General features: G+C 53.3%; 1 protein-coding gene across 1 annotated transcript in view; it reads right to left on the bottom strand.

Annotated features, from left to right (window-relative positions):
* Nucleotides 1–16898: 16898 nt before the first annotated feature.
* QSOX1 (quiescin sulfhydryl oxidase 1) overlaps nucleotides 16899–26923 on the bottom strand; it is a 35523-nt gene continuing 25498 nt past the window's right edge. Inside the window, exons 9-12 of the mRNA XM_047076858.1 lie at nucleotides 25284–25406; nucleotides 24334–24481; nucleotides 20714–20893; nucleotides 16899–18779 (exon numbers count right to left, since the gene is read on the bottom strand). Of these exons, the coding sequence (XP_046932814.1) occupies nucleotides 18040–18779; nucleotides 20714–20893; nucleotides 24334–24481; nucleotides 25284–25406 (1191 nt within the window). The 3' untranslated portion in view covers nucleotides 16899–18039. The remainder of the gene's footprint in view (nucleotides 18780–20713; nucleotides 20894–24333; nucleotides 24482–25283; nucleotides 25407–26923) is intronic.

The following is a 26923-nucleotide window of genomic DNA, read 5'->3' as shown; positions in this document are numbered from 1 at the left end:
TCCTCACAGATGGTCACCTGAAGCGTTTCCCTAGAAAGGTGGGCTGGCATCATTATTGTATCCCTTCTGTAATATTTTGCCTGTTTTCCTTCCCCCCCCCCCTTGTTTTATATTTATGGGAGAAACCAGTGGGCAAGAAACTTACTTGAGTATTTTCAAGCAAAGACTAGAACTTGGGAGCTCTTCCTTCCTAAAAATGTTAGCTGGGGAAGAGAGAGACCCGTGGTGGGTGGCGGTGGGGCCATTCTTTGCCCCCCTCTTTGGGAGTGGAGGAGACCTGCGCCCACAGTATGGTCACAAGCTGAGTTGCAGGTGCCCAAGCTGCCCCTTGGGTGAAATTTAAGCTACCTTATGAAAATCTTCCTGTCTAGTTATTTCCTAGATGAGTTATTTAAACGTGCCATTTTCCTCATTTGTAAAATGGGGATAAAACCTGCCTACATTGTAGGATCTTGTTGGATTAGAGAGAATGCATATAAACCCCAGAGCCCAGTGCTCAACACACAGAAATTGTTAATAATGGTGGCCTCCAGTATTAATCAGGTGGCTCTGCTCCTTCTGATGGCTTCTACACGGCACACTGAGATCTTTTCAGAAGCCAGTCTGCCTGTGCAACCTGCAATTATGCTCTTTGTTTTTTTGTTTGCTTTTGAAGTTGACTTAATATCTAGGTTTGTTTTAAAAACCTGGACTCCAGAGGCTGCACAAGTGACATCCTTTCTCCCTATTCTCTCACTTCAGTCCCCAGGGCTCAGAGGCATCCTGAACCCAAGAATGATCCTAGCAACTGACATTATCATGGTGCTTTACAGATTGTTAAGGGCCATCACATACCTTTCTCACCCAAGCCTCATAAGATAGGTGGGGCCCATCACATCAGGGCCGCCTTCCAGATGAGGACACTGAAGCATAGAAAGGGATAACTGTCTGCATTACTGTATTAGGGCTTTTAGGCCCCCAGGATCTGTTTCTCAGCTTCTAAAGAGGAGGCTGTGAATGGGGAGGGGGGGAAGGAGGGGAAGTCCAGCCTGGCTCCATTTGAAAATAGCTGCAGGTGTCAAGGCTAATCTATAAAATAACCCCGTCATCATCTTGGCAAAAGACTTTTACTGGACGAGCTTAACTCAGCGATTTCCTCTCAGGAACTGACTTACAACCAAAAAATGTAGATGTGTTAGATGTGGGCAGAGGTGACAGGAGACAGACCCGGGAGGTTCGTGGGAAGAAATGGTGAGGCAAGGCCAGACTCCTGACCCTGGAACTAGGCAGACTTCACTGTCGATGGCTGCTGGAGTGCTGTTCGCCCTGAGCCTCGGTTTACTGATTTGTATAATGGGAGAGTAAGAGTAGTAAAAGACCTGCCTGATAATATTGTCACAGGAGGGCTGTAGCTGTTAGTACAGGGCCTGGCATATAGAGGGTCCCCACTGATGACAGCTGCCTTTAGTCTGAAAGGACGTGCAGCTTCACCTTTAATATCTCTCACTGCCTGGCCTTCTCCCCTGCTCATAGCCCTGGCTTACCGGAAAGGGGCTCGCTTAAAAACACAGGTCCGCAGAGAAGGGACCGGGACACTGTAACTACGGCCACTTTTGATGGCCAAGGAAGAAGCACTAAGAGCCTTGGGGGACAATGGATTTCTTCAAGACCTCACCTGAGGAAGCATTCTGTGGAAAACATAAATCCTGGATCTACTCGACATCCGAGTTGTATGGCTATGAGAAGGAAAATTCTCTGAACCTCTGTTTTCCTGTGTTAATTGGGGATGATAATACTCAGATCACTCTCCTGAGAAGGGGTTGTTGGGAGATTGTATGAGATCCAATATGAACAAAGTTCCTAAGGCAAAATGCTCCATGAATGCTCATTCTATTTCCCTGTTCTTGCACACGCCGGTCCTCAGATTTACTACGCCCATAAATCACTGGGCGTTTTGTTGAAACACAGATTCTGATTCAGCAGGTCTGGGACCTGAGATTCTGCATTTCTAACGAGTTGCCAGACGATGCTGATGCTGCTGGCCCTGGGGGCCGCACTGTGTGGGAATGCTCTAGGTTTCCACCTTCCAGTGCGATGGCGGCTAGTCACGTATGGCTGCTGAGCCCCGAAATGTGGCTGGCCAGAAATGAGATGTGCTTTAAAGGTAAATTACATATTGGAGTGTGAAGACTTAATACAAAGAAAAGAATGTAAAACATCTCATTAATATTTTTTAAATTTTTATTACATGTTGAAATGATACTATTTTGGAGACAGTGGGTTAAATAAAATCTATTATTAATTTCACTGCTTTCTTTTATTGGCATGGCGACCAGAAAATGTAAACTTACACAAGTGGCTGGCATCATATTTCTGTTGGACAGCGCCGATAGAAGTCTAGGGTATTTAGGCTTCGGTGCGCTGCACGCACGCGCATGCACGTACGCGTGTGTGTGCGCGCGCGCGCGCGCAGCAGTTGGTCTTCCTCCTAGCACCTAGCGCGGTTTCTGGCACTGAGTAAGGGACTGCTGAGCATTTGCTGGGTGAATACGCAGGGAGGATGCCCACAAATGTAGCCCCGCGAGAGCTGGGCCCCACTCACTGATGAAGGGACCTCAGCTGCACGAGAGAGCAGGCAGGGGCTGAGCAGGTGGCTGTGCCTGAAGAATGACCATCTCCCCCTTGCAGTTGACCCTGACCTGCCACCCATCCATTCTCCATCATCCTCAGCCCCACCCTCTGCTCTTTTCAAGGCTCTGATGGCAAAGAAAAAAAGGAATTCTGGTCCTCCCTCACCAGAGCTTGCCAGATAAAGAGGATAGTCCTGGGATTGCTTGGAATCCAAGGACCACTCTGCCACACAGGCTTCCTGCCTTCCCTGAAAGCCACCTCAGCTAACCTGAGGGTCCCCTTCCCTTTCTTCTGTTCCCCTCCCCCAGGGTGCTCTTTGTGGTCTTTGCCCATCCCTGCTTGGAGGTGGGGGTGGGAAAGCCCATGACCACAGGCACAGACCAGGCATGAACTTGCACAGACCTCCCTGAGTCCCATCACGGCCCGAGGGGCTCTCAGAGAAAGGGATGGAAAACGGCTTCTGAAGAGGCTCCCCCACCTCCAGCCTGACATTGGCAGGGGAGACAAAAGGACAACTCAGAGTCCAGATTCCCACATCTTCCCTGCTCTCAATGACCAGCGTCAGGTTTCAGGACACTACAGGCTGTGAGCTGGGAGTATGGGGTGTCTGGAGGGAAAACCAGCCCCAGGAAAGGCTCTAGTGAGCCAGCAGTGACCTTAGGATGCTCGGGAGCTGGGCTCTGCCCCAACTGCAGGGTGCTGAGCTGATTTCTGCCCCCTCCACCGGATCCTGAGTGTGGGTACACGTGGCCCACACCACCCTGCTTCAATATCTCCCATACCCCCGTCCAGACTATTTCCCCTCCAAGCCTCTGACGCTACGCAGGACAAAGAGAATTCTCGAAGCATATGAACTTACCAGAGGTCAGGGGAAGAATCTGCCTTCATGGTGAGGACTTGGAGGCTGGGAGTAGCTGTTGTCGCTGAACGTGGGCAGCTCTAGAGGCAAGTCAGAGAGTGTCTGGAAGGGGAGCAGCAGCCCCGTCGGGGGCGGGAGCTGGGGAAGGGGCTTGGTAGGTGGGGCAGGGGCTGTTCCCAAGGAGGAGGCCGAGTGGATGGATTGGGACAGAGCCCGGAGGAGGCCCCTCTCCTCTTTTCTCTGCAAGAACGTGCTCTGCTCCCCCCAGGAAGCTGGGGAAATAAGGGTCTGTCTGGGGGAGGGTAGCAGAGGGGCTGGAGACCGCCTCAGAGAAAATTAAATTGCACTTGAGGGCAAATTCTATTAGGGAATAGAGCCTGTCTCTCAACAGCCTGCGTCCATTTAGGTGATTAGCTCAGCCCAGCACCTCCACCCCAGAGCCTGGTGAGCTCTGTCCCTCTGCCGGGGGAGCCAGGCTTGTGGCCTCTGGGGACCCAGCTGCCCCTGCTCCCCTCTCCTGCCCCCCAGCCAACCGTGGGAGGACCCTTCTCTCACCACTGACAGCCCCCAAGCTCTTTGAAAGTGGCCAGGAGGGAATGAGCACCCCGGTGTTCGCCTAGAACATCCTGGAACATACACCGAAGCAAGGACAGGCAACACCAGAGAGAACAGAGACAGCTCTTCCCCTGAGGAGTGAGAGACCACTGGGCACTGGGAGGGTCAGCTGGCTGGAAAGCAGGGAGGATCTGGGTAGGTGGAGAACGGAGAAGAGAGAAGGTGGCCGGGTGACTGAACAGGCAAGAATAAAAGCCCTCGCTTTTATTGGGCAAGAGGCAGGGTTGCCAAATTCAGCAGAATTTGGAAGTAGGTACAGAGAAATACAAGTGGCTGACATTCGAGGAACGTCAAATATAATAATAAATTAATATAATGGAATGGTAAATGGTATAATAAATTCATCTGTAAAGTGGGCATGATAGTAATAACATGTACCTTATGGGGCTGTTTTGCACATCCTAGGAGTTCAACAAATGTTGGGGCTTATTATTAGCTATTGGTTCTGTGTCCATACACTTTATGCTGTATCTAGGCTTTGGCAGGAGGGACTAGATCTGAGGCGCTGAGAAGACCTGCTTACCAGTCCCCTATTTCCTCGCACCAGCAGTACTCAGATCTCTGATTCACAGGCCAGTCTCAACAGGCTGGACACTCCCCAGCCTGGCCACCTGCTGGCCACCTGCCCAGGAAGATGGTCCCTCCCTCTCCTTCATATTGACCAGTACAAGGGCCTGTTGGATTTCCCTCAGTTTCTGGCTATAAAATTATTTCATTTGCTTAACAAAGCTTTATTAAGCACCTGAAATGTATTCTTTTTTTGAAGATTTTTTTTAACGTTTATGTATTTTTGAGAGAGAGCGCGCGCGAGAGGGAGCAGAGAACCCGAAGCAGGCTCCATGCTGTCAGTGCAAAGCCCTACGAGGGGCTCAAACCCACGAACCACGAGCTCATGACTTGGGCTGAAGTCGGACTGAGCCACCTAGTATCCTGAAGAGAGTAGTGCACGGCTTCCAGAACAAGGAGAAACGTAAGTACATCCAACTTAAAAAGAGTTCTGAAAACACACAATGGTGCATAAAGCACTGTCTCTGACCTGTGGTATGTATCGTTCTAATGTATGTGAGCCTCCTCTTTCGGGCTCTTCTAAGGCCCACCCAAGTGTCCTGGGACACAGAATTCCAGCCCAAGTGAGCTTAACCTCTAAACCAAGGATTAAACCGTGTATTTATATTGCTGGGGTGGTTGTACCAGACCAAATAGCAAGGGATTTGTGTTCTGTGGGGGAGGGCAGTAGAGAGGGTGTTCAGAAAGGGAAGGCCCTGAGGGAGGGAAAGAAAGTATGTGGCGTGTGGGGGGAGAGGGATGTTCCTACTCTTGAGGCTGTGGGCAGGTTCATCGTATGGTTGGTTGTGGCCTAAAGAGAGAAGCCCAGGCGCCTTCTGCTGTACCCTCCAGCCTGTCAGTGGGGCTGCTTCTGCTCAGTGATGGGCTCCGGTGGGCCTCTACCCCAAACTCTGTCCTCTGCCCAATTGTCAGGGCAAGGGTTTAGTATCTGAGGGCACTTGGTGAGTACTGGGAACAGCTGGTGTTGCAGACAGCCTGGAGGCTGCTTGTCTCCCAGGGTCTGGCCTTCCAGGCCTCAGACACCCCAAATGGCGTTGACAAGGCCCCTGATCCCTAAGAATACCCTCTACCCATTCATCCCCTTTACTAACAAGGGCCTGGGGCAGGCCCTCCTTGGGATTCTAGCAGTCTTCATGACAAGAACATCCCTGATAACACATTCCTGTCCTTGACCGGACTTGGGTACCCCCACCTTGTTCCAGGGACACAGTTACAGGGACCCTCTCGGGTGACTCCGAGAAGGCACTCAAGGGCAGTGATTCTTGTTAGCTTCACTCTCCAAAGGCAATCTTATTACAAGAGGCCTCAGCACTGGAGGTCTTGGGCAAGTTATTTAACCATGGGAAAACGGAGCCCAGAGTGCTGGGCTCTTAAGAGGCGCTTCGTAGATGGTCATAAATGTTGTTACAAAGCCCTCCGCCCCTGTGTTTACACCTCTCTGCTGACAGTAAAGAAAGTGTCTTACTCACCATTATGTTTCAAGCTCCAAGTACAGGACCCAGCATATTACAGCATCTTTGTAAATACCTGTTACGTGAATGGATGCGGGAGGGGGGCCAGTGTACAAGGAACCAACTGACCAAGAGAAGCCCGAGCACATGCTCCCTGGGGCAGTGGGGAGGCTCTCAGCAGCTGCTCGAACACCGCTGCTGGTGGCCCTGTCAGGCCTGGTTAGGCTGTCGGACCTGTTATTGGTGCAGTCGCTGGCGGGATACTCACGGTTACGGCTGTCAGGCCCCCGATTACCATTCACCACTAATGGGCGCTGGCTTTTTATGGACTTCCCGCTCTCCCTCAGTGCCCTGCAGACTTTATTACATGGGCCCGGGGTCCCTTTGATGAGCTAAAGAAGAAGAGGAAAGCCTGAGACGGTGACCTGGACACAGAGCACAGGAAAAGCCACACCAGCATCCTGCTTCAGCCGCTGTTGCTGGGGTGAGGCTGGGGGCTCCCACCCGTGAATGCTCAGCTGGAGTCCCCAGGCCCAGGATGCAAGCTGTCCCTCTCCTTTCCAGGTGCTGGCCCCCTCCTCAAGCCCGCCTCCAGCCTTGAGTCCCATGCAACTCCGGCATCACAAATCAGGTCCTCCCTCTGGAAATGTCTGAGAGGACTTCTAGCCCTAGCCCTGCCCTGCCCCTGCCCCTGCAGAATCGTGCCTGTGCACCCCTGCCCGGCAGACACTCGGCCTCTGTGTGAACACAGCCAGGGGCACCGGCCTCCTCCTTTCAGCGGCAGTCAAGGCCATTTCCAGGCAGTTCTGCACAGGACTATTACCATTCCCACAAACTCTGCCTTTGAATAAATTCGGCTGAAAGTGTGATTTTGCTGGTGCACGTGTGTGTGTTACACATGCATTATAGTTAGCTCTTATTTCAAAATGACTTTACCACCTGGAGTTACTTGCTTTTCCACCATTTTCTTGAGCCTGCGATGATCAGAGTAAGAGGTGACCTCCACAATCAGATCTTGGCCTTTTCAAAGTGGCCCACTGACGTTTCACTGAATGTTAGATGGTTGACTCTTTCCTGAAAACAAAAATGAATCGCTCTCAGAGATTTAGTTACAATTCACGTGATCACACCTTTGAAGAATATTCACATCACGCTATATTCTCATGCACGGAGTAGACCTTTGGTGTTTACACTAGTCACACAGGTGACCCCTAATGAACCATATCTCTAGTATTTGTAACCTTGTGGAGTCCCCGCCCCTTGAATCTGGGCTGTGACTGTGACTTGCTTCAAGCACTAGAATACAGCGGAGGTGACACTGTGCCAGTTCTGTCACTGAGCTTTAAGAGGGCGTGGCATTTGGGGGGGCAGGGGGGCTGCTCCCCCATCCATGTAAGGTGTTCAACTACTGAGCTGGAGAGATCACATGCCAGAAATCTCACCAAAAAGGGTCTACCCAATGTACAGATCTTATGGTGCTATTGAAAACCTAAATTAAACAAATACTTTTGGGGGCGCCTGGGTGCCTCAGTCAATTAAGCATCTGACTCTTAGCTCAGGTCATGATCACGTTCGTGGGTTTGAGCCCCACGTTGGACTCTGCACTGACAGCATGGAGCTTGCTTGGGATTCTCTCTCTCTCTCTCTCTCTCTCCTCTCTCTCTCTCTGCCCTCCTCAAATAATTAAGTAACCATTAAAAAAATAAAAACATAAAATACTTTTGAGTATCTCTTCTCTCCCCAGGTAGCTGAATGCACCTGGGGCAGAGAGAGCTGAGTCATCCTGAGACAGAGAGGAGGAAAGGAGAGGTAGAAAAAGTCAGCAAGTGTTTTACTCGCCGGTGGGAGAGGAGGCCATGATTTCACCAGTCAGTCACTACTGACAGCAAGGGTGACAAGCAGAGACACGGGGGTGGAGGGAGTACAGACTCCACATTCCCAGAGTTCCCAGTCTGACGGGGTGGGGAGGCCAAGCAGTCAGCACACATCTTCAGCCATGGGATGGGAGGAAAAGGGTGGTGCTTACCGTGGCCCAAGAAGGGGAGGAAGGGCTTGGCTGCAGGGTGTGGCCCAAGGAGGGTCAGGGAAGGCTTCTTGGAGGAGGTGACATTTGAACACAGGCAGGCATTTGGTGGGGAAAGATTTCAGGTGGGGAAAGAGCACACAAGAAGGCCTGTGGATTGAGAGCTTGAGTCCTGGGGACTCACAAGATCTGTCCGGCCGGGTGGGCCCACCCCGGAGAGGACCAGAGAGGCAGCTGGAGAGGCGACAGGCACAGCGAGGCAACCACACTGAGGTCTTACATGTTGTTGGCTGGGGAGAACTTGGACCTCAGACTTGGGTTCTCACACCAGGGACATCTTGCTAAAAAATACCCAAGACTGTGCCTCTCTGCTGAAGCACCCCACCGGCCCCTAAAGCCTGCAGAATCCATTCCAGACTTCCAGGCCGTTCCTTAAGTCCCCTGCTCAGGCCACATCCCACCCTCTCATCCTTAGTGCTTCCCTCTCTCTTCTTCCCCCTTTCCCTGTGTGAATTTCCAGTGACCCCTGCTCCTCTCTCCTGAAGAGATGAGTCCTGGGGCCCCACAGCACCCCAGCTCTTCTGTGGGGCATCTACTGGGCTGAATCGTCATGGAACCCTTTCCTGGTGGGTCTCTCCTTCTAGACTCCACACTCCTTAAGGGCAGGGCACCTTAATCAATATTTGCTATGAAGTTACTGTCCTTCAGAAGAAGCCCACTCAAAGCTTCCTTCTAGAAAGGGGACAGAGTGTCAGGAGCAGTACTTTTATGGGACACTGTTCCACAGTCTGAAGTGTCTGTGACTGTGGCCTGTGGTGGCAAGTCCCCCGACCCCCAAACCACACGCACACCCTGTTGATTCAGGCTTTCAGTCACAGAAACAGGACAGGAAGTGTTGCTCGGGACACAGAAAGGAATTCTGCCGTGGAGAAACAGAATTAGCCCCACTCTCTCCCCCAGGCCTGGAGGTGACGGGCTTCCTTTAGGCCGCTAATCCACCATGAAGGCTGCGTTTCACACTTGCCACTCTGGAATAGGCCTGCAGGGAATTGCTCCTGCAGAGTGAAAATTGGAACCCGTCAGGGTAATTTGTCCATTTTACCACACACATTTCAGGGCCAGTGTTCATGGTCTGGCCTGTGGCTGGCCATGGATGAATCTGGTCTCAGGGAGCCCCTCATCCTCGGCCGGGAGAGGGCCTGGACAGCCGGCCAGCAGGCCTGTCATTCGCCTGCCATGCCATCGAGTTTTCCACCTCGGCGCCAGCCCCCTCCCTGATCCGAGTGCAGACACAGTCCCGCCAGAGCCAGACCTCCCCTACGGGGTTGTCATGGGCAGGTCTACACTCGATGGTGACGAGGGCAGTTTTAGACGCCGCAGATACCTTTTCCCAGCCTGTAAGCTGTCTGTTCACTTGCCTGTGGCAAACAGAAACTCTTCAGTGTGACCTAAGAGATCTGTCTCCACGTCACCTCGTGGTTTGTGCTTTTTAGGTTCTTAAGAAGTGCTTGTCTATCCCTATGTTGCAATGATATGCTCCCCTATTTTCTGTTGGCTTATAATTTTTAATCGATCATGTTTAGGTTTTAAATCCATCTAAAAACAGAAAATAAAATATGCAACTACTTTGGATTTAAATAAAAAATAAATCCATCTAGAGCTCATCTTCAGTACAAGGCAGAGGTCCAGTTTTCCTTCTCTCCATACTGAGTGAGCCAGTTTCCTGTCAACTTTGACTGTCTGATGGGTTTATAATGCTACCTTAGTCATATCTCACATGGCCGTATATTCGTGGGTCTTCCTTTAAACGTTTTATTAGGATCTATTGGTTCCTATGGTGAAAATCACTCTTAAAAAATTTCTCACAATGAGCAAGTCCCCTACTTTACTCTTCCCCTCCCCCCAGAACGATTTAGTAATCCACGGACCTTTAATCGCCTATATGCGTTTTAGAATAAAGTTGCTGAGTTCTACCAAAAAAAATCTACCTGGACTTTTGATTGGTGTTACACTAAATTGTAGGTTAATTTGGAAAGAACTTTTCTCTCTGCAGTGTTGATCTGCCCGTGCATAAGCACAGAATCTCTGTTTAGTGAGATCTTGATGTCTTTCATAAGGAAGTCCTGTTTATTTTCTCCATAGCATTATCACTATGTGAGATCCTTATTCATTTATTTCTTTACCTGATTATAGTCTGTCTCTTCCTACCATCTCGCCACAAGATGTAACCTGAGACCCTTCTTTTACTCATCCCTGTGTCCCAAGTGCCTAGATGTCCCTGACCCTATTTTGCTGCTGAAACAAAACAGAGTTTGGAAAAAGTTGAACTTCTGCTGTGGCCCAGGTAGCCAGTCCCCCACCGGCTGTGATTCCAGGGGAGACAAGTGAGGCCCCTTCGGTGGGGGGGAGGGAGGGCTCACGGGGAGGGGACGCCTGCTAGACTAAGGGGTTTGGCCTCTATCCCTTGTAGATGAGGGGGGTTCTGAGACACTGTGAGTGGGGGGGGGCGGGCAACAGGAAAGAGGAGAGAATCATGCACAGGATGGCCAAGAGGAGACATCCAGGCCTGGGAGAGTGAAGGGAACCCCTCGGGCTGCCAAGAGAGGGAGGAGGCTTGGAGAGGAAGCCTCCGTCAGTGTCGGTTTCGGATTTGGGGAGTTGGAGGAGCCAGAGACGCCTGGGGAAACAAGTCCAAGTCCACGGAGCCTGAAGGCGTAGCTGGAGCTCGGAAGGGAGACTGGGAAGGGGCCAGAGATCGGTGCACCCCAGAGACAGGAGACAGGACGCTGCGTGTGTTGGCAGTCTGTGTATGTGATGCGGCAAGGTCTTCAACGTGCAGTATTAACGTGACACAACCGGGTGCCGAGTGGTACGTGTAGCGTGTGCCTGTCTCGTATTTGCAGAGAACGGGTCTGAAAGGACACGCGAGCGAAACCAGCAGTACCGCGAGCTTCCGGGGAGGGGACCTGAGAGCCTGGCAGGCACTCTGTGTCCTTCTCAACTTTTAGAATACTTACTCCTGTATTACCTATTGAAAACATCGAGCAAAACTAAATCTTTTTTTTTTTTTAAAAGAACCAAGTATGTGAAAGAACTTTGGGATGAGTAAAGGAGTTGAGAGACATAGCAATTTTGCCTTTGAGGAATGAGGCCAGGCCTCTGTGGAGAAGCGCCCTGGTCCCCTCAGCCAGGCAAGGGGCCAGGGCACGGCTCACACTACTCCCAGAGGTATTGGCTGCCCGAGGCTCCGAAACCACCCGAATCCCAATCCCCGGCCCAGCGCAATTAGGAGAGAAGGCAAATGGTGTTAAAGATGAGAATGTGCGATGAACTCCTACGGTGTGCTGGGCACTGTTCGCCACACCTTACCCCTGATGACCTTCTTCGCGGATGAAGAAACTCAGGCTCGGAGCAGCATGTTTCCGAGGTTATGTGGCTAAGAGGGAGCAGCATCGGGATTTGAGCCCACATCTCCCTCACCCTGAAACATCCTTTTCCCCAATGGTAGCTGATCCCTAATTTGTTATTCACCCATTTTACCATTATTAAGCCTCTTTAGTGTTCAAAGCACTCCCTGTGCGCAGCACTGAAGGTGTATAAAAATGCATAACATGCTATGAGAGTTGCAGATCCTGGAATATATCCCTGTTTATTCAAAAGATATCGATTGACCACCTATGAGGTGCCAGGCCCCATGCTAAGTCCTGGGGCTGCAAAGGGAGAAGGGAAGATTGTCTTTGTCCTCTCAGAGCAGACGTCCACAGCCAGGTGACCACACTGCCCTGTGGTAAGTGCCCTCAGGGGAGCGTACGCCCAGCTCAGGCTTGAGGGCATTGGAGGACCTTCTTGAGACAGTGATCTCTTGGCTGAGTCTAAAAGCAGGTCAAAACTGGGGCGCCTGGGTGCCTCAGTTGGTTAAGCGTCTGACTTCAGCTCAGGTCATGATCTCACACAGTTCGTCAGTTCAAGCCCCGGGTCGGGCTCTGTGCTGACAGCTCAGAGCCTGGAGCCTGCTTTGGATTCTGTGTCTCCCTCTCTCTCTGCCCCTCCCCCACTCATGCGCGCGCGCGCGCGCGCGCGCGCTCTCTCTCTCTCTCTCTCTCTCTCAAAAAATAAACATTGAAAAAAATAAAAACTTTTAAATCAGGTCAAAACTCAAATGCCTATATGGCAGGCAGCCATGTAAGGAGGGATGTGAGCTAGGTCTGTTCTCAGACACAGATGTGCTCAGCCCAAATATAGGCATGTGCTTCACTTCCACACCCATATGGTTCTCTTTCATTTTTTCCTAAAACACAATTTGTGTAATTAAAAACAAGAGTACAGGGGAATATTTCCCTCTTCTAAATCAACAGTGCCAGTGTGATGATAAATCGTAACTGCCCCCTGGCCTCTGCACTCGGAGTGCAAAAGGGGGAGGTGAAAACTGTGGGTCTGAGAGGAGGGCCCAGTGGACTGTTTCCTGTGGGAAGCAGGCCCCAGGGAAGGTTTTCCGATGGTGAACATGGAGGCTGTTCCAAGTTTGGGTCAGTATTTCTGACTATGAACATCTGTTTCTTTAAAGTTTATTTATTTATTTTGAAAAAGAAAGCATGAGTGGGTGAGGGGAAGAGAGAGAGAGAGAGAGAGAGAGAGAGAGAGACTCCCAAGCAGGCTCCACACTGTCAGTGCAGAGCCTGACACGGGGCTCAAACTCATGAACCGTGCGATCATGACCTGAGTCGAAGTCAGATGCTTAACCGACCGAGCCACCAGGCACCCTTGATTCTTAACATCTTTAAAGTTGGTACATATTGCTATATTCTTTTTCAGAAATACTATACCAACTTATATGATCACTTTTCCAGCATCAAGTTGTATTGTTACTTGATGTATAAAAAATATTACTCTTTCACTCTGTTGACTGTTGAAGAATATTGTTTCATGTATCTATTGATCTTTGTATTTCTTCTTTTATGAATTGACAATTTGTATTCTTGGCCCATTAAAAGTGGTTTTTAATTGTACAAGTAGTAAATATTTAATAAAAATGAGAAAATACAGATACCTAAAAAGAAAAACACCCATAATCCTACCCCTGACTGTTAACCACTGTTGACCTATTTCATGTACATGTTCCAAGTTTTCACCCATGCCTTCAGTATCCCTAATCCTCTTTTTCAAAAATAAGATCATACTATGTAGAACTGCTTTTGTAACTTCATATTTTCATATAACAATATGGTGTGGAAACATTTTCAGCTTAAAAAATACGCACTCAAATTGTTTCTAGTGGTTATGTTGTATTCCATTGTAATGATGTACCATAACTTAATCACCTCCGATTATGGACTTTAGATCAAATTTATTTTGATGTTATAAATATTCATCATGTAGCAAATCTTAGTGAATATCTTCAATTACTTCCTTAGGACAAATTCCAGGAATAGAATTGTTGGATCAAAGGTTACATATTCTCTTAAGGCTCTTAAAACATATTACCAGTTACATTGTATTACAAATTGCACATTTCCCAAAGGTGGTGTCAGTTTTTACCTCCACAAGCGGTGTAGGAGGGTGCTCTGTGGCAGACTGTATTTTTTTAAGCTGGCTTCGACAACCTCTCCCATCTCACATAGTTTTCCAGAACTTGTCACTGCCCTATCAGAAGGTGGAGTCTAGGACTCCTCCCCTCGAACCTGGGCAGGACTTTGTATCTGCAACCCGGATGAGATTTTATATCTGTCTCAACCAACAAAGTATAGCAAAAATAATGCTATGTGACTTCTGAGGGCTCTTATGTGAAAATGCCATGCACTTCTGCCTTGTCCTCTTTGGATACTTGCTCTCAGAGCACAGCCACCAGGCTGTGAGGAAGTCCAGGCAGCCCGTGGAGAGGCCTATGAAGAGAACTGAAGCTCCCTGCCCACAGCACGAGCTTGCCAGACGAATTGCATCCAGATATACTGCACAGAGCAGAGATGAGCCGTTTTCCCCTGAACTCTGCTCAAATTGAAGATTTGTGAGCAAAGTAAATGACTGTTGTTGTTTCAAACCTCTAAGCTTTGGGGTGGCTTGTTATGCAGCAATAGATAACTGATACACGTCCTTTTCCCTCCCTCTAGCTAGCACTGGGCATTATCCTTTTTTTCTTTCATTTTACCAATAGGATAAAAAAGAGTGACATCTCTCATTTGGTCTTCATACTTTGGCCCATTATTTTCAACAGGGCATTAATGCTTTTCCTATTTACAACAGAACTTTAAAATCCTTTAATCCTGTTTATTTTCCTTGTTGTTCTTTCTTTTCAAAAGAACTGCATTGGTTGCAAAAATTCAAAAAGGTATTTAAGTATTTCTTAAATTTCTAAATTTCTTGGGCGGGGGGGGGGGGGGGACCCAGGCAGTGCTGGGGCAGAGGACGCCGGTGGGGTGCAGGCTGAGGGCTAGCATGAGTGAGCCTTCCCTTCTCATAGTTGTCCTGGACTTCCAAGAGGACACAAATCATACAGGCTGTGATTTCTTTCTGCCACAAGTCCTTCCTGAGTGGCCTTGCAGGACCAACCCTCCCTGAGCTGACAAGAAAACAGCTAAGATCACTGCAAGAAAGGTAAAGGCACCTTAGGGACCATGAGGCTCTGTCTGAAGCCTTCATCCTAGAGGTGAGGAAGCAGAGACCCAAGAAGTGAATGGCTCATCCAATGTCACATGCAGCTGGTTAATGGCCAAGCCAGGAGAATGAAACAGATCTCCTCTTCCTCCTCCAACTGCTGGTGACTTTCCTCCAGGGCCAAGGCTGTGTGGGTACGCTGGACCCCAGGCCTCACCCCCACATCCAGGGAATGATGTGCTGCTCCTGGGCACCCACCCACCCACCCAGTGCCAAGGCTGTCGGGGGGAGGAGCCAGGCTGGAAGTGGGGCCACCCCTTGGGACCTCACCAGCCTGGGGGTGGCTTCTGAATGCAGCAGCCCCTCAGGCTTGTGGTCCCCCTACCCCTGCCCACTTCCTGTCTTCTCTTCCTTCAGGTCTCAGAGAAGCCTCCCCTAATGTCCCCTGCTGGCCCGTCCTTAAGAGCATGAGCACATTTTCCTCTCCCGTCTCTTCCCCTAGGGTGGAAAGCTCCACCGTAGCGGGAACCACGGCTTTCTTCTGTGTATCCTCAGCTTTAGCCCAGGGCAGCATTGAACAAATCCTTAAATTTTTTTGAACAGAAAAAATGTCTACGTTTTTTTACTGAGAATTTCTTGTATTCACTCTTTTTCTTTGTTGGACTTGGCATGCGCTTTCCCCTTGGCCTGTGATGCCTTTTCCTGCACATTTTCCTTGCTACACCCACTCAGTTTTCAAAAGCCAGCTCAGCGGCATCTGTCTCTAAGAAATCGTTCCTGAATGCTCAGCAGGTAGCATCCCAGGCAGAGGGGAGTTTCTCTGTCCGGCTCCAGAACAAGGAGCCTTCGCTTTGGCAGGACTCCCCCGAGGACCCTCTCCTGCGTGGGAGCTCTCCCAAGAAGTGGAGAACAACCCAGAATGGCAAGCAGAGTTCAAGTCACAGAAGCAGGGGCTCCCAGCCTGGCAGACCCGCTGGGGGAGGGGACGAGCTGGGGGGCAAGCTGGTTTATCGATGAAGCTGAAAGCGCCCTGGGGAAATCAGGGTGAAAGGCAGCAGCCCTGTTAAGGGGGAGGCCCACCCTTGTTTATCAATCAGAGCCACGGAGACAGCGCAAGAAAGGGTTGGCTGTGCGGAGGAGGCCCACACCCACTATAGAGGCCCTGGCGGGCCCGAAGGTCCTGTGAAGCAGGCTTGCCGAGGGAAATCCTCTGCACTTGACACTGTGCCAGGTACCAGGCAGTAGAGGAGCAAGGCAGGTGGTCTTGGCCCCGTGGGCACTGGCCCTGGGACCTCTTTCACCTTCTTGCAGGCCGGGGTCGCACTGCCCCGTGTGCTGGCCCGTCAGCCTCCCAGCCAGGACCCGGTGGGGCTCGGGGAGAGGACCAGAGCCAGCTTAGGAGAACGGAGGGGGCAGACTGGATGAGTAGAGCCAGGACACAGAGAGGGAGGCTGCGGGGAGGCTCCAGGCTGGAAGCTACCCAGCTAACACAGGGCTGACACGTGCAGGGAAGGGGGTGTCGACCCCTGCCTGGGCCCCCATCCCAGCTGCCCCAGCAGAGGGAGCACGCTCGGCACCCCGCCTGCTTCACCCAGTGCCAAGGCCATCTGAGCAGAGTGGAGATGTCAAAGAGAAAAACCCCAAATCGGATTGAGGCTCCTGTTCCCCCTTAATGAGGTTCATTATCAGCTGTTCTGATCCTTGTAAAACCTGGCAGGCCGGATTAGGGACAGGCTCTCTAATCTGGCTGACTCCTCCCTGCTGAGCAGCCAAGGCAGGCCGCTCCCACAAACAAGCCCTCTCCTTCCTTGGGAGAGAGCCGGGGATGCAGGAGGCCAGGCCAGGCAGGTGCGAGGAAGGTGCCTGGAGCAAAACTGGAACATGAGTCAGGTGCTCCAGGGAGGCTGGGGGAACAGGAGGCAGGATTAGAACTCCACCAAGGCCTGTCTCCAGTGCATGTGGAGACGGAAGGGGCTTGGGAACGGAGAGCTCCGAGGGCAGTACAGGAGGGTCCATCACGGAGACAGGGGCTGTGCTGGGGCACCTCCTCCCCTGCAGGGTGGTAGCTATGTGAGCCAGGGGCCAGTCACTTCTGGCTGGATCCCCACTGAGGCTGGATTCTGCGTATTCTGTCCAGACCTGGACACTAGGTCTCCAAACAGCAAGTTAAAGAACACACCAACGCTTTGCCTTAACAAAAATAATTTATTCCACAACCCTCCCAAGCAGTGGGGCAGAGTGGGAATCGAGCATGTGTACAGAGTCACCCTCCCCTCTGACCCTTTTAACCTCTGCACGATGGAAGGTGGGCCCTTGAGAGAGAGGACACTTCCTCACTGCAACACCCTCCACATTCAAACATTAGCATCTATTTCGAAGGCCAAAATCAAAAGACAAAAGACCCAGCTCTAGGAGGGGTAGAGTGCACTGGGGAGGAGACAAAGCACATTCGAAGCAACCATCTTTTCCCTGTGGCTTCACTCTACCCTCCAGCTAAGCCCAGAGCCAAGGCACTAAAGACACCAGCACCCTCCTTAAATCCCACACCAGCCCTTATCAGGTCCTGCCAAGCCAGCTGCTCACCACCCAGCCCCATGGCCATCCCCCATCCGAGTCCACACCAGCTCTGGCCTGCACCCCTCCTGAAGCAGAGGTGTGGGGGAAGGAGCCAGAAGCTCTCCTCCCTCCAACACTCACCCAAGCCTCACCTGGGGGACCAGCAGGACATTCAGAAGCTTCCAGACCCACCCCCCCCAAAGCAAACCCCCACCCCATAGATACTGAGGGGCTGGAGGATGGACAGACCACAGAGGGCCAGAGGCAGTCCTGCCTTCTCTGGCACAGAGGCCTCTTTGCATCCAGAAGGGAGCGGGATGGACGGGGCCTGGGGTGCAGTGAAGAGTTCCGCTCTAGTGCGCCAGCCCTGGGAACGCTCCTCTGGATGGGGGACCTGGGGAACTGTGGCCTCACTTGCCCCAGTTTAGGCCCAAGGCCAGGTGGGAGACACGGAAGTTTCAGTGAGAATGAGAAGGACTTCAAACAAGGTGAAAAAAAGCAATGTGGGTCCTGAGAGGCCAGAGACAGAGCCTCCCATCCCCCCTGCCCACAGCTGTCCTCCCCCGTGCTGTCAGATGGACATGAGCCCTAGGTGCGCTTTCATGGCTATGGAATTCTCCTTCCCAGAGGGCCCCAGGAGGTTCATTGGAGCAACTGGCTTCCCTGGATTTCTCTGGACAAGGAGCAAGGGAAAAGGGGAGAGGAGCAGGGGGCTGGAAGAGCACCATGAACGGCAGCTCCCCTTCCCGCCCCCTCCCAAGGTGAACGGTTCAGGCTGTGGGGTGGCCAGCGTGGCCCTTCAGTGCCCTCATCCTGGCCCGGAAGTAGGTGTACACGGCCAGGAGGCCCATGAAAGACAGGGAGTAGAGCCCCACACAGAGGCTGATGTCCAGGTGGGAGAAGCCCCCTCCCAGCACCTGTAGCCACTGGTCCCGGCCCCGCATGGGCCCAGCCTCCAGCTCCCCATCAGAAATGCTGGCCAGCTGCTTTGAGCTGCGACCCACTCGCCCCAGCTCTGCAGGGCCTCTGGGGTTCTTCTCAGCGAGGAACTCGGCCAGCAACACGGCTCCTGTGTCTCGTTTGGTCAAGTGTTCCCGCCCTTTTGGCCGCTCCAACATATCCCTGTGAAGCTCTGCTATGTGCTCAGGAGGTCCCTGGTCTGGCTCAGCTGTCATACTGAGGCCAATGAGCACATCCCGGGGGTGACTCACCCTCAGTGTCTCTGCCGGAACTTTGGGAACCGTGGTTCCTGGGCCTACCATGACCCCAGCCTTCTCAGGGCCCAGAGTAAAATTTCTGGCTGCCATCCTCTGGGCAACCATCCGGGGGCCCGGCCCGGCTGAAGGAAGGTCCAGGACGACATTGCTCGGCGAGAAGTGGGTCTTGAGGAATCTGAGGGTGTTGTCCAGGTCCCACACAGGCGAACCCCGGAGCTCATTGTGGCAGGCAGAACAGAGTTCGCGGGGCGGCCACTGCACCTTGGGAAAGTGGGGGTCCTCGCTGGGGGCACCTGGCGAGGAAAACACACAGGCTGGCTGTGACCCCTGGGCCTGCCTAGAAGCGCAGACCTCATTTTTCATTCAGAATGCCAGCTTCCTCATCTGCCCTTGGGAATGATGGGTATGAGAAGCCAGGTGAAAAAACCTAGCATGGGGTTGGGGGGGGGGGCCCATGGAGCCCAGCACGGTGCTGCCCTGGGCGAGGAGGACTCCAATCCCCTCCTCAGCCACCACAGCCTCCTAGCGGCCGCTCCCTGCAGCCCCTTCATCAACTTCACTGCTGGGTTGTACCCCTCAACCAGGCATGGAAAAGGGTCAGAGGACTCAATATTATCTGTCTTGCAGTCTTTGGTTGGTCTGCTAGTAATTTTCTTCTCTGCATTTTTCTGAAACTTCCCAAGTTTTATACAGTGAAGAAACATTACTTCTGTAGTTCAAGGGAACATGTTTTTTTAAAACAAGAGCTCGGGCATGTGGTAATGTACAGGTGTTCCTCACGCCATGGCAGCCCTCCAGGGTAGGCAGGAGTTGGTGGAATCTCCTTCCCTGGTGGGCTCCAAGGGGTGGTTATGGGGGCGCCTGGGGGCCTGGATGGGGAAAAGGGCACTCAGGAGGGTCAGGGAGTTACCCTGATGGCTGGCTTGGTGGGCACAGCCCCAGGCTGAGCCCCACAGGGCCAGGGTCGCCCAGGGAGTGCCCGCCAGCCCAGATCTCTTGGAGGAGGCACCTCTCCCAAAGGGGTTAATAGGGAACAAAAGGTGCTGGCCAGAACGAAGCAGCGGCAAGTGATGTAACCGCTGGAACAGTTATTGTGGGGAGGGGACATCGAGCAGATTCCAAAGGTCCAGTGAGAAGTAGTGGTGACCAGCCTTGTAAAGCGAGCACTCGATTTGTACCTGCTTGTTACCAATACTAGTTTAATCCGAAAGGACCCCACTACCCCCCCTCCCCACCCCCGCTCCGAGGGCGGGGTACTGCCTTCCTCCAGGCCGGGCCGTGCCAGGAGAAGCCCCAGATCCACCCTCCAGTGGCAGCTGGGCCCCAAGGGGAGCAGGGAGCCTGCCCAGGTCATGGGGCTGGAGGGTCACATGGAGCATGTGGGGGCGGGACGGCAGCAGAGACGGAAGCAGGGAGAGGAGAGACGGGCTCCTGTCTTCTTTTCAAAGTCGGCCAGGAGGCCCCAGGGGACCAGCAGCCTGCACCACCACCTGCTCCATTCCCTTCCTTTTCCTTTAACCTCGGCAGCCCCAGGCCTCATCCCCAAACCTCCCACCCCCAGGAGGTCTGTCAGCCACTCCCCTCTCCCCACAGATAAGCCCAGGCTCCGACCACAGATGGCCCCTCCCCACAGCGACAGTTTCTGGTCACCCCTTAGTTTAATGCTTTTGCCTGTTGGACCCATCCGACTCCTTTGCACCAGGAACAGAAAACACTGTAAATGGGGAAACTCAGAAGACAAGGCCTCCCCCTATGGGAATCAGTCCCTGTTCTTTTCTAGGGAGGACTTGGTCTTTGTCTTCAGGCACATTTCATTGCTAGACCCCTCCCCTTGGGTGGAAAAGCCCAGCTCTCCTCTCCCTGTTGGTGTGAGTAAGAAAGGGGCCAAGAGCCAGATAGCAGAACAAGGAAGGCAGGAGAGGGACCCCAAGAGTTCTGAGGAAGGCGCCCTGGTGCAGGAGAAAGAGTGAGCAGTGGCACTGGAAGGCCACAGTCCTAGAGCGTCAAAGCCTCAGCTTCCTCATCTGGAAAATGGGTCTAAAGACATTGACTCCATCAGCAGCGCAGGCGGAGCATGTGGAAAGGCTCTGTGCCCTGTGAAGCACTGTGAAACACAGGGTGTTACTTTGGGGATGAGTGTCCTGTCCCCACCTCTGGTCCAAGTCCCCTAAAACTCCCCCACCTCCCTCTGTAGGTGACTCCAGGCTTGGAGAGGGCCCTTCCTTACCGGCGAGGCGGGCGTTGACCTTGTTGTGGCTAGACCAGAGCCAGAGCACGGCGCTGTTCAGACTCTCCACCCGGTGCATGGAGGCCGCCGCCATCTGCTCAAAGTGGCTGGCGCAATCTCGGCAGCCGAAGAAGAAGCGCACGTAGCCCCGGATGGCCTGGAGGACCTCCTGGGCTTTGGCTGCGGGGAGAGGAGCCGCTGTTGCGGTCGCGGGGGGTGGGGGGGCCTTTCTGGCTGCCTACGCCCGCCAGCCCCACCACCGTCCCCTCCACGGGCCCCGAGTCTCCTTGCACACCTGTCCATCTTCCAGAGGTCACTTCAGAGTTGACCCCATCTCCTCCCAAACTCCTAAATCCCAGTTTCCTTTCTCTGCTAATAATCCAGGTCCCTGTCACTGACACTTGGGATAAAGCCCAAACTCGTCAGCAGAACACTTAGGCTCTTTGAGACGTGTCTGGAGAAGCAGGCAGGGGCCAGCCTGCCCACACCCCATCCCCTGCACCCCTCCTTGTGCCCAACCCACTTTGGGCTTCCTGCTCCTTCAGCCACTGCATCGGGGGTCCCTGCGATCTGGCTCTGCACATCCCCTGCTTTGTCTCCATCTCCCCTCACCCCCTACTCCCTCCCACTGGGCCCTCTGGACTGGCGTCAGTGCCCACCTCTGAAAACTCCCTTCACCTTCCTGCTGACGCCGGGCTCCCCGAAACACACCCTCTTAAACCCTTTGTCTTCCCCACACCTCATACGTCAGGGCCGGTGGTGGCGGAAGGACCCTCCTTGCTGCTGGTTGCTTCCAAACTCTCTCTGTCCTGCGGCAAACTCCCAGCCCCTCAAAACAGGACCCATGGCCCCCCCACCTCGACCACCCCCCAAGCCGTCATTCCTAGCAACTTGAGCACCCTGAAAGCCACGCCTTGCCTTTGTCCTTGGCCCCCTGGGTGCTGCCCTCTCCTGCCCCAGCCCGGCTGCTGCCTGCCCCGCAACTGTGCGCACCGCCTCCTCCCTCCCTGTGCTCAGGGCCTTACCCCTTCTGGCCTCGGCAAGGATCTCACTCCTATAAACATATTCCTTTGTTACTGCAGCACCCACTTCTCCCTTAACGCGGGATCATTCTGACTGGGAAAGACGACTGCAATAAAGACATCCCTTCTCTGCCCTGTTACTTCCCCATCATCTCCAGTTTCTTGCCTCTTGTTCTCCCCTCAGCCCATTCCAGCCAGGCCTTTCTCTCCACGACACAACTGCAACAGCTCTTGCCAGAGAGCCCCGCCCCCCGCTTGGCTGAGTACACCCTTCTTCTTCAAACACGGTATTTTGAAATCACAGCGGCTGCTCCTTCTCCATCTCCTTTGCTGGCTCCTGTTCCTCGTCAGAGGCCCAGATGCCACACACCCCAGGGCACAGGCCTCAGTGCTGTCCTCTGCCCGCCCCGTAATGGGCTTGTCCAGTCCTGAGGCTTTACCTATCACCCCCATGCTCATGCCCACGAGATCTGTACCTCTGCCATGGACCTCTCCCCAGAAGCCTGGACTCAACTGTCTACATCTCCGTTCAGACAGCCAGCGGGCACAGACCACGGAGTCCCCCACCATCTACACACTCCAACCACTGAGCCTTCCCATTTCTCGGCTCACAGAACCACCGTCCACCAGAAGTTCAGGCCCAGCAACTCTGGGGTCTACCCTGGGTCCTGGCTCCTGCCTATACTCTCCATCCAGTCTGCCCCGGGCTCCCATCAGCACTACCTTCAAAATACTCCTAAATCTGACCACTTCTTCCACATGCTACCTACCACTCTGGTCCAGGCCACCACCGCCTCTCGGGACTAGCTTCGCAACTTCCTGGGGTGGCCCTGCCTCCACCTTGCCCCGCTACAGACCACCCTCCACCCAGCAGTCTCCCTAAAGCATCAGTCGTTGGGGACGCTCCCCTATGAAACTCTCCAGCAAGGTCTCCTGACACTGAATCAGAAATCCAACCCCTCCTTTGCCGAGACCACCACACGTGCACCTCCTCTACTGCCTCCCCCATCCCAGCCTCTCCCCCGGCCTTCCTTTGCTGCTGCCAACATGCCAGACGTGTCCTCTGCACCTGCTAGTCCTTGGCCCGTGTTATCGGCAGTATTGTGTTCACTCAAATTCTTATGTCAAAGTCCTAACCTCCAGTATTTCAGAATGTGACTGTATTGGACACAGACTTCAAATTAGATAATTAAAGTAAAATAAGGTCACGAGGGTGGGCCTTCAGCCATTATGACTGGTGTCCCTACAAGAAGAGGAAGCTGGGACGTGGCACACGGTGAACACCACATGAAGACACAGCGAGAAGAGGGCCTTCTGCCAGCCAAGGAGAGGCCTCAGCAGACACCAACCCTGCCGACACTTTGATCCTGGACTTCCAGACTCCACAACCGTGAGCAAGTAAGTTTCTGTTGTGCGAGCCCCTCAACATGTAGCACTTTGTTATGGCGGTCAAACGGGCACAGCCTGGAAACCTCTCTTCCCACATTCCCCCAGCTGCCTCCCTCTCACTAGTCAGGGCCCCGTGCAGGGCCGGCTCCTCGGAGAAGCTGTCCCCAGCCACCCTGTGTAAACATGGCACCCCTCCCTCGCCCTCTTCCACACCACCTAGCTCGGTCTTCTTCAGAGCATTCATCATCACACCTGAGATGATCTATTTGTATGGTCCCTGTCCATCTCCTTCCCCTGGAACATCGGCCCTCTGAGGCAGGGACTTCCTGCCTGATGTACCACGGTACCCCTCCCGACACAGGGCCCAACGCTTTGAAGGTGCTCTGTAGAGACAGGCTGGCTGGCCGGCTGGCTGCACCCTGGCCGCTCCTCGAATCCCTCTGCCTCTGCTCAGCCGTTGGGGTGCTCTTCCTTCCTAGCTCGGCTCCTGTTCACCCATCCATTCTCAGCTTACCTCCTTTTGCCCCTCCTGACAGCATGGAGACTTCCTCCCCCTCCCTGCGCACCCTCATCCCTGGCTCTTGGCCTTGGCACCTTGCAGGGCGGCTCCGCCCCCCTGCCCCACGGAGGGCAGGGATTGTTTCTCTCCCACCTTTGCAGCCTCCGGGCTGAGCCAGGGCCCCATATAACCCTCAGCAAACACGGACTGAACTGAATACCTGCCCTTCTGGCTGTCAGGTGTGGCTGCGAGGCAGAGTGGGTGATGGAGGCAGCTGCTCGGTTTGGGGAGGGAACAGGGCAAGAGGAGCAATGTGTTCCCCCAGCTTCCCTCAGAAAATGACGTTTCAGTGGGAAACACTAAAACTGTTCAAAGTACACAGTATCAGCCACGTAGACCAAAACAGACATAGTTCTTTCCTTTACAGGAGTATAAAAAAACAGAACCACACATTTTTCACGAAGGGCTGGAAACAAAGCAAGGTCGTGGTTCCAAGAAAGCCGGGAAGAAACCTCATGCTGCTGTTTGCCGGGCACCACCCTGGGGCAGGGGACACGACCAGGTGGCTTCTCCAGGTCCTCCCCATTCTGGTTCTACGCTGAGTGCATGCAGCCAGCTGCAAATGCAGAATCTTCTACATCTGGGCCTGAGTGAGGAGGGCAAGGCAGGGTTGGGCTGAGGCACTGGGGGTGCACAGGCCTCGGACTCACCTGCTTCATGCGAGTGGTCTAAATTGTGCCGGGCTGCTTGCACGGTCAGGAAATGAAAGAGGAGCCACAAGGAACACGGAAAGCCCCGGAAATGTGGCTCACTCCCCTGGCAGCCAACCCAGTTCACCTTCTTGACAATCACAGCGCCCTAAGGAACACATACGTGCATGAGAGCATATATGGAGAAGAAAAGGAATGGGACGGGTGGTGAGGAAATAAGCTTCCAGGAGACTCAAAAGGTCAGCACACAACCCTAAGACAAATGAGGTCCCTTTCTTAGTCTCTCATCTCAAAGGTGGCCTTTCCCTTCCACTGGCGACACCCATCAAAGGAGCAGCAGATCTGAAAAGCTATGACACAGACTGAGTTACATCCTTATTCTAGCCTCAACTTCCCCATCTGTAAAATGAGAAATAAGGGGTCTGGCCTCTGAGGTCCCTTCGAGCCTTGGCATCCTACAAATCTGTAAGGCTGTGTGCCTCTGCTGGCTGCCGTGGCCCACCTTTGCAAAGAGCGGAACGCACAGGAGCCCAGAAAGGTGCCCCTGGAGAGGGCCAGAGGAGCCCAATGTGCCTGCGGTCCACAGGGAGCAGTGGCTACAAACTCGCTCACGGCTGGTATCTCACAATTGGACTTGAATCCCAGTCCAATCACCTACCGGCTATGTGATCGTAGACAAGTTACACAATCTCTCTTACCCTCAGTTTCTTCATCTGCTAAACAGGGATAATAGCTACCTTCCACTAAAGCTGGGAAGATTAGATGAGCTACGGTGCACGCACACAGCTCTAAGTAGCAGTTTATTCATTACGAATGGAAGGACCCAACCAGGATCCCGGACTCCTGCCCCAGTCCAAGTTGGTGAAGGAGGTCGGAGGCTACAGGGTGAGCCTTCCACTCCCACAGTTATTGAGGATACGAAGAAGGACGTCAGTTGTCCCCAGACTCACCTCCTTCCTGTTGTCCAGGGCAGCTTTAAAGAAACCGTAGGGAATTTTCTTTCTCTGCTGCCTCTTGAGCCAGTCATTCATGGAATGCAGGAAGTTCTGGACTAAGGGCTGGCCAGGGAAGTGCTGTGGGGGGCACAAGGGGAAGCTGGGGAGTGAACAGCAATTCCCCCAGAGCCCTGCAGTCCCAGGGAGGATAGGGGGCTAAACAGAAGTGGGCCAAGGCAGTTTCTTGCAATGTCCCCAAGCCACCAGGAAAACATCCTGCCTAAGATGCAAACGTGTGTTCCTCACAACCTCTGCTCTGGGGCACCTGGTAAGGCGAGGGAGGGGCTGGGGAGAGAACAGAGGCTCTAAGTCAAGCTGGGTCCTTGAGGCTCCCTCTCTCAAGGCTGACCCTGACCCCACACTGCCCCTGGGAGGAAGGCTGGGCAGCTGCGTGGCTTCCCGGGGCTGCTGGGCACCTGGGCCACACAGTCCTCTTTGCAGGTGATCTTCTGAGAGACCAGCTGACTTGCTGACTTACTGACTGCTGGGCGAGGCTGGGGAACAGCCTTCCATCTGTATTCCGTAGGATGCCATGGGGACAAGGCAGCCCTGGGGCGCATAGCCAAGATCCAGACCTTGATGGTAACTCCCAAGAGTCTCTGAGGAGCATGAAAAGCTACTCTGACAATAAGTCAGCTGAAATCTCATTAGTATCAGCACTTTAAAGCCACAGGACTCCAGGGAGGAGGACAGATGTGTGTGTGCATGTGCGCGTGCACACACACACCAGGGGAGGGGGGCAGAAGAGCGGAATGCCAGCAGAGCAGGTCAGATAAAACCACCGAGACACTGGTCAAGAGGACAATGACACTGAGGAAAGTTCGCAGGAGAAAGAAAAAAGAAGGCTCACTACACGGAAAAACCTGCCAGAGGACTGAGTCCTGGGAGAAAGCCACTGCATATTCCCATCGACCCTCCAGGGCTGGACACGGCCCCTGAGGGAGAAGTGGCCACAAGAATCTTGTCTTTGACCCACTCCCTCTTGGTCAGCTCACTCGGGCCTCTGGGCTCCCAACATGATTTTACAGCTTTAAGTCAGCGTTTTTCCCTGACCTTTGCCCTTCATCCTGACTCGGACCCTTCCTCCTCCTAAGACCCTGGTGTCAGGAGGAAGGATGAATTAAAGGCTCTGGACTTCAGGGAGTCACCCTCTGGCTGGAGCAGGAAACGCTGGTGACCGCACGCCACCCAGTGGCCAGTCCCACCAGCTGCTTACAGGAAGGAGCAGGGACGTCATTGGGGAGGGACCCAAGGCTCCGGCTTCAGGCTGTGACAGCACCACACAAGCACAAGACTGAGCCAGGTGGGCCTGAGGCCAGGACTGGGTGAGGTGGGGACTGGGGAGGTGGGGCTGGCAAGCAGTTCCCGATGGGGAGGCACAGATCACCCCCAGCGGCAGCCCCAGCTGCCCACAGACCTGCACCAAGAAGAAGCAGACCTGGCACTCAGGAGCTGAGGGTAGCTGAGTCAGCAGTCAGGCTCAGCAGGAGACCAGAGCCCGCATCTGACTCAGCAGTCCTCGGCAGCCCAGAGCCTCGGATTTTAAGTAGGGCAGCACTGGAGTGGATCTGGAACCAGACAGAAGGATGCAGGGA

Source organism: Lynx rufus, unplaced genomic scaffold (assembly GCF_022079265.1).
Source record: "Lynx rufus isolate CCGP_SWC_20201006 ecotype Redwood Valley unplaced genomic scaffold, mLynRuf1.p SCAF_15, whole genome shotgun sequence".
Lineage (NCBI taxonomy): Eukaryota > Metazoa > Chordata > Mammalia > Carnivora > Felidae > Lynx > Lynx rufus.
Note: the sequence above shows the minus strand (reverse complement) of the source record. Positions and strands in the feature narration are given on the sequence as shown.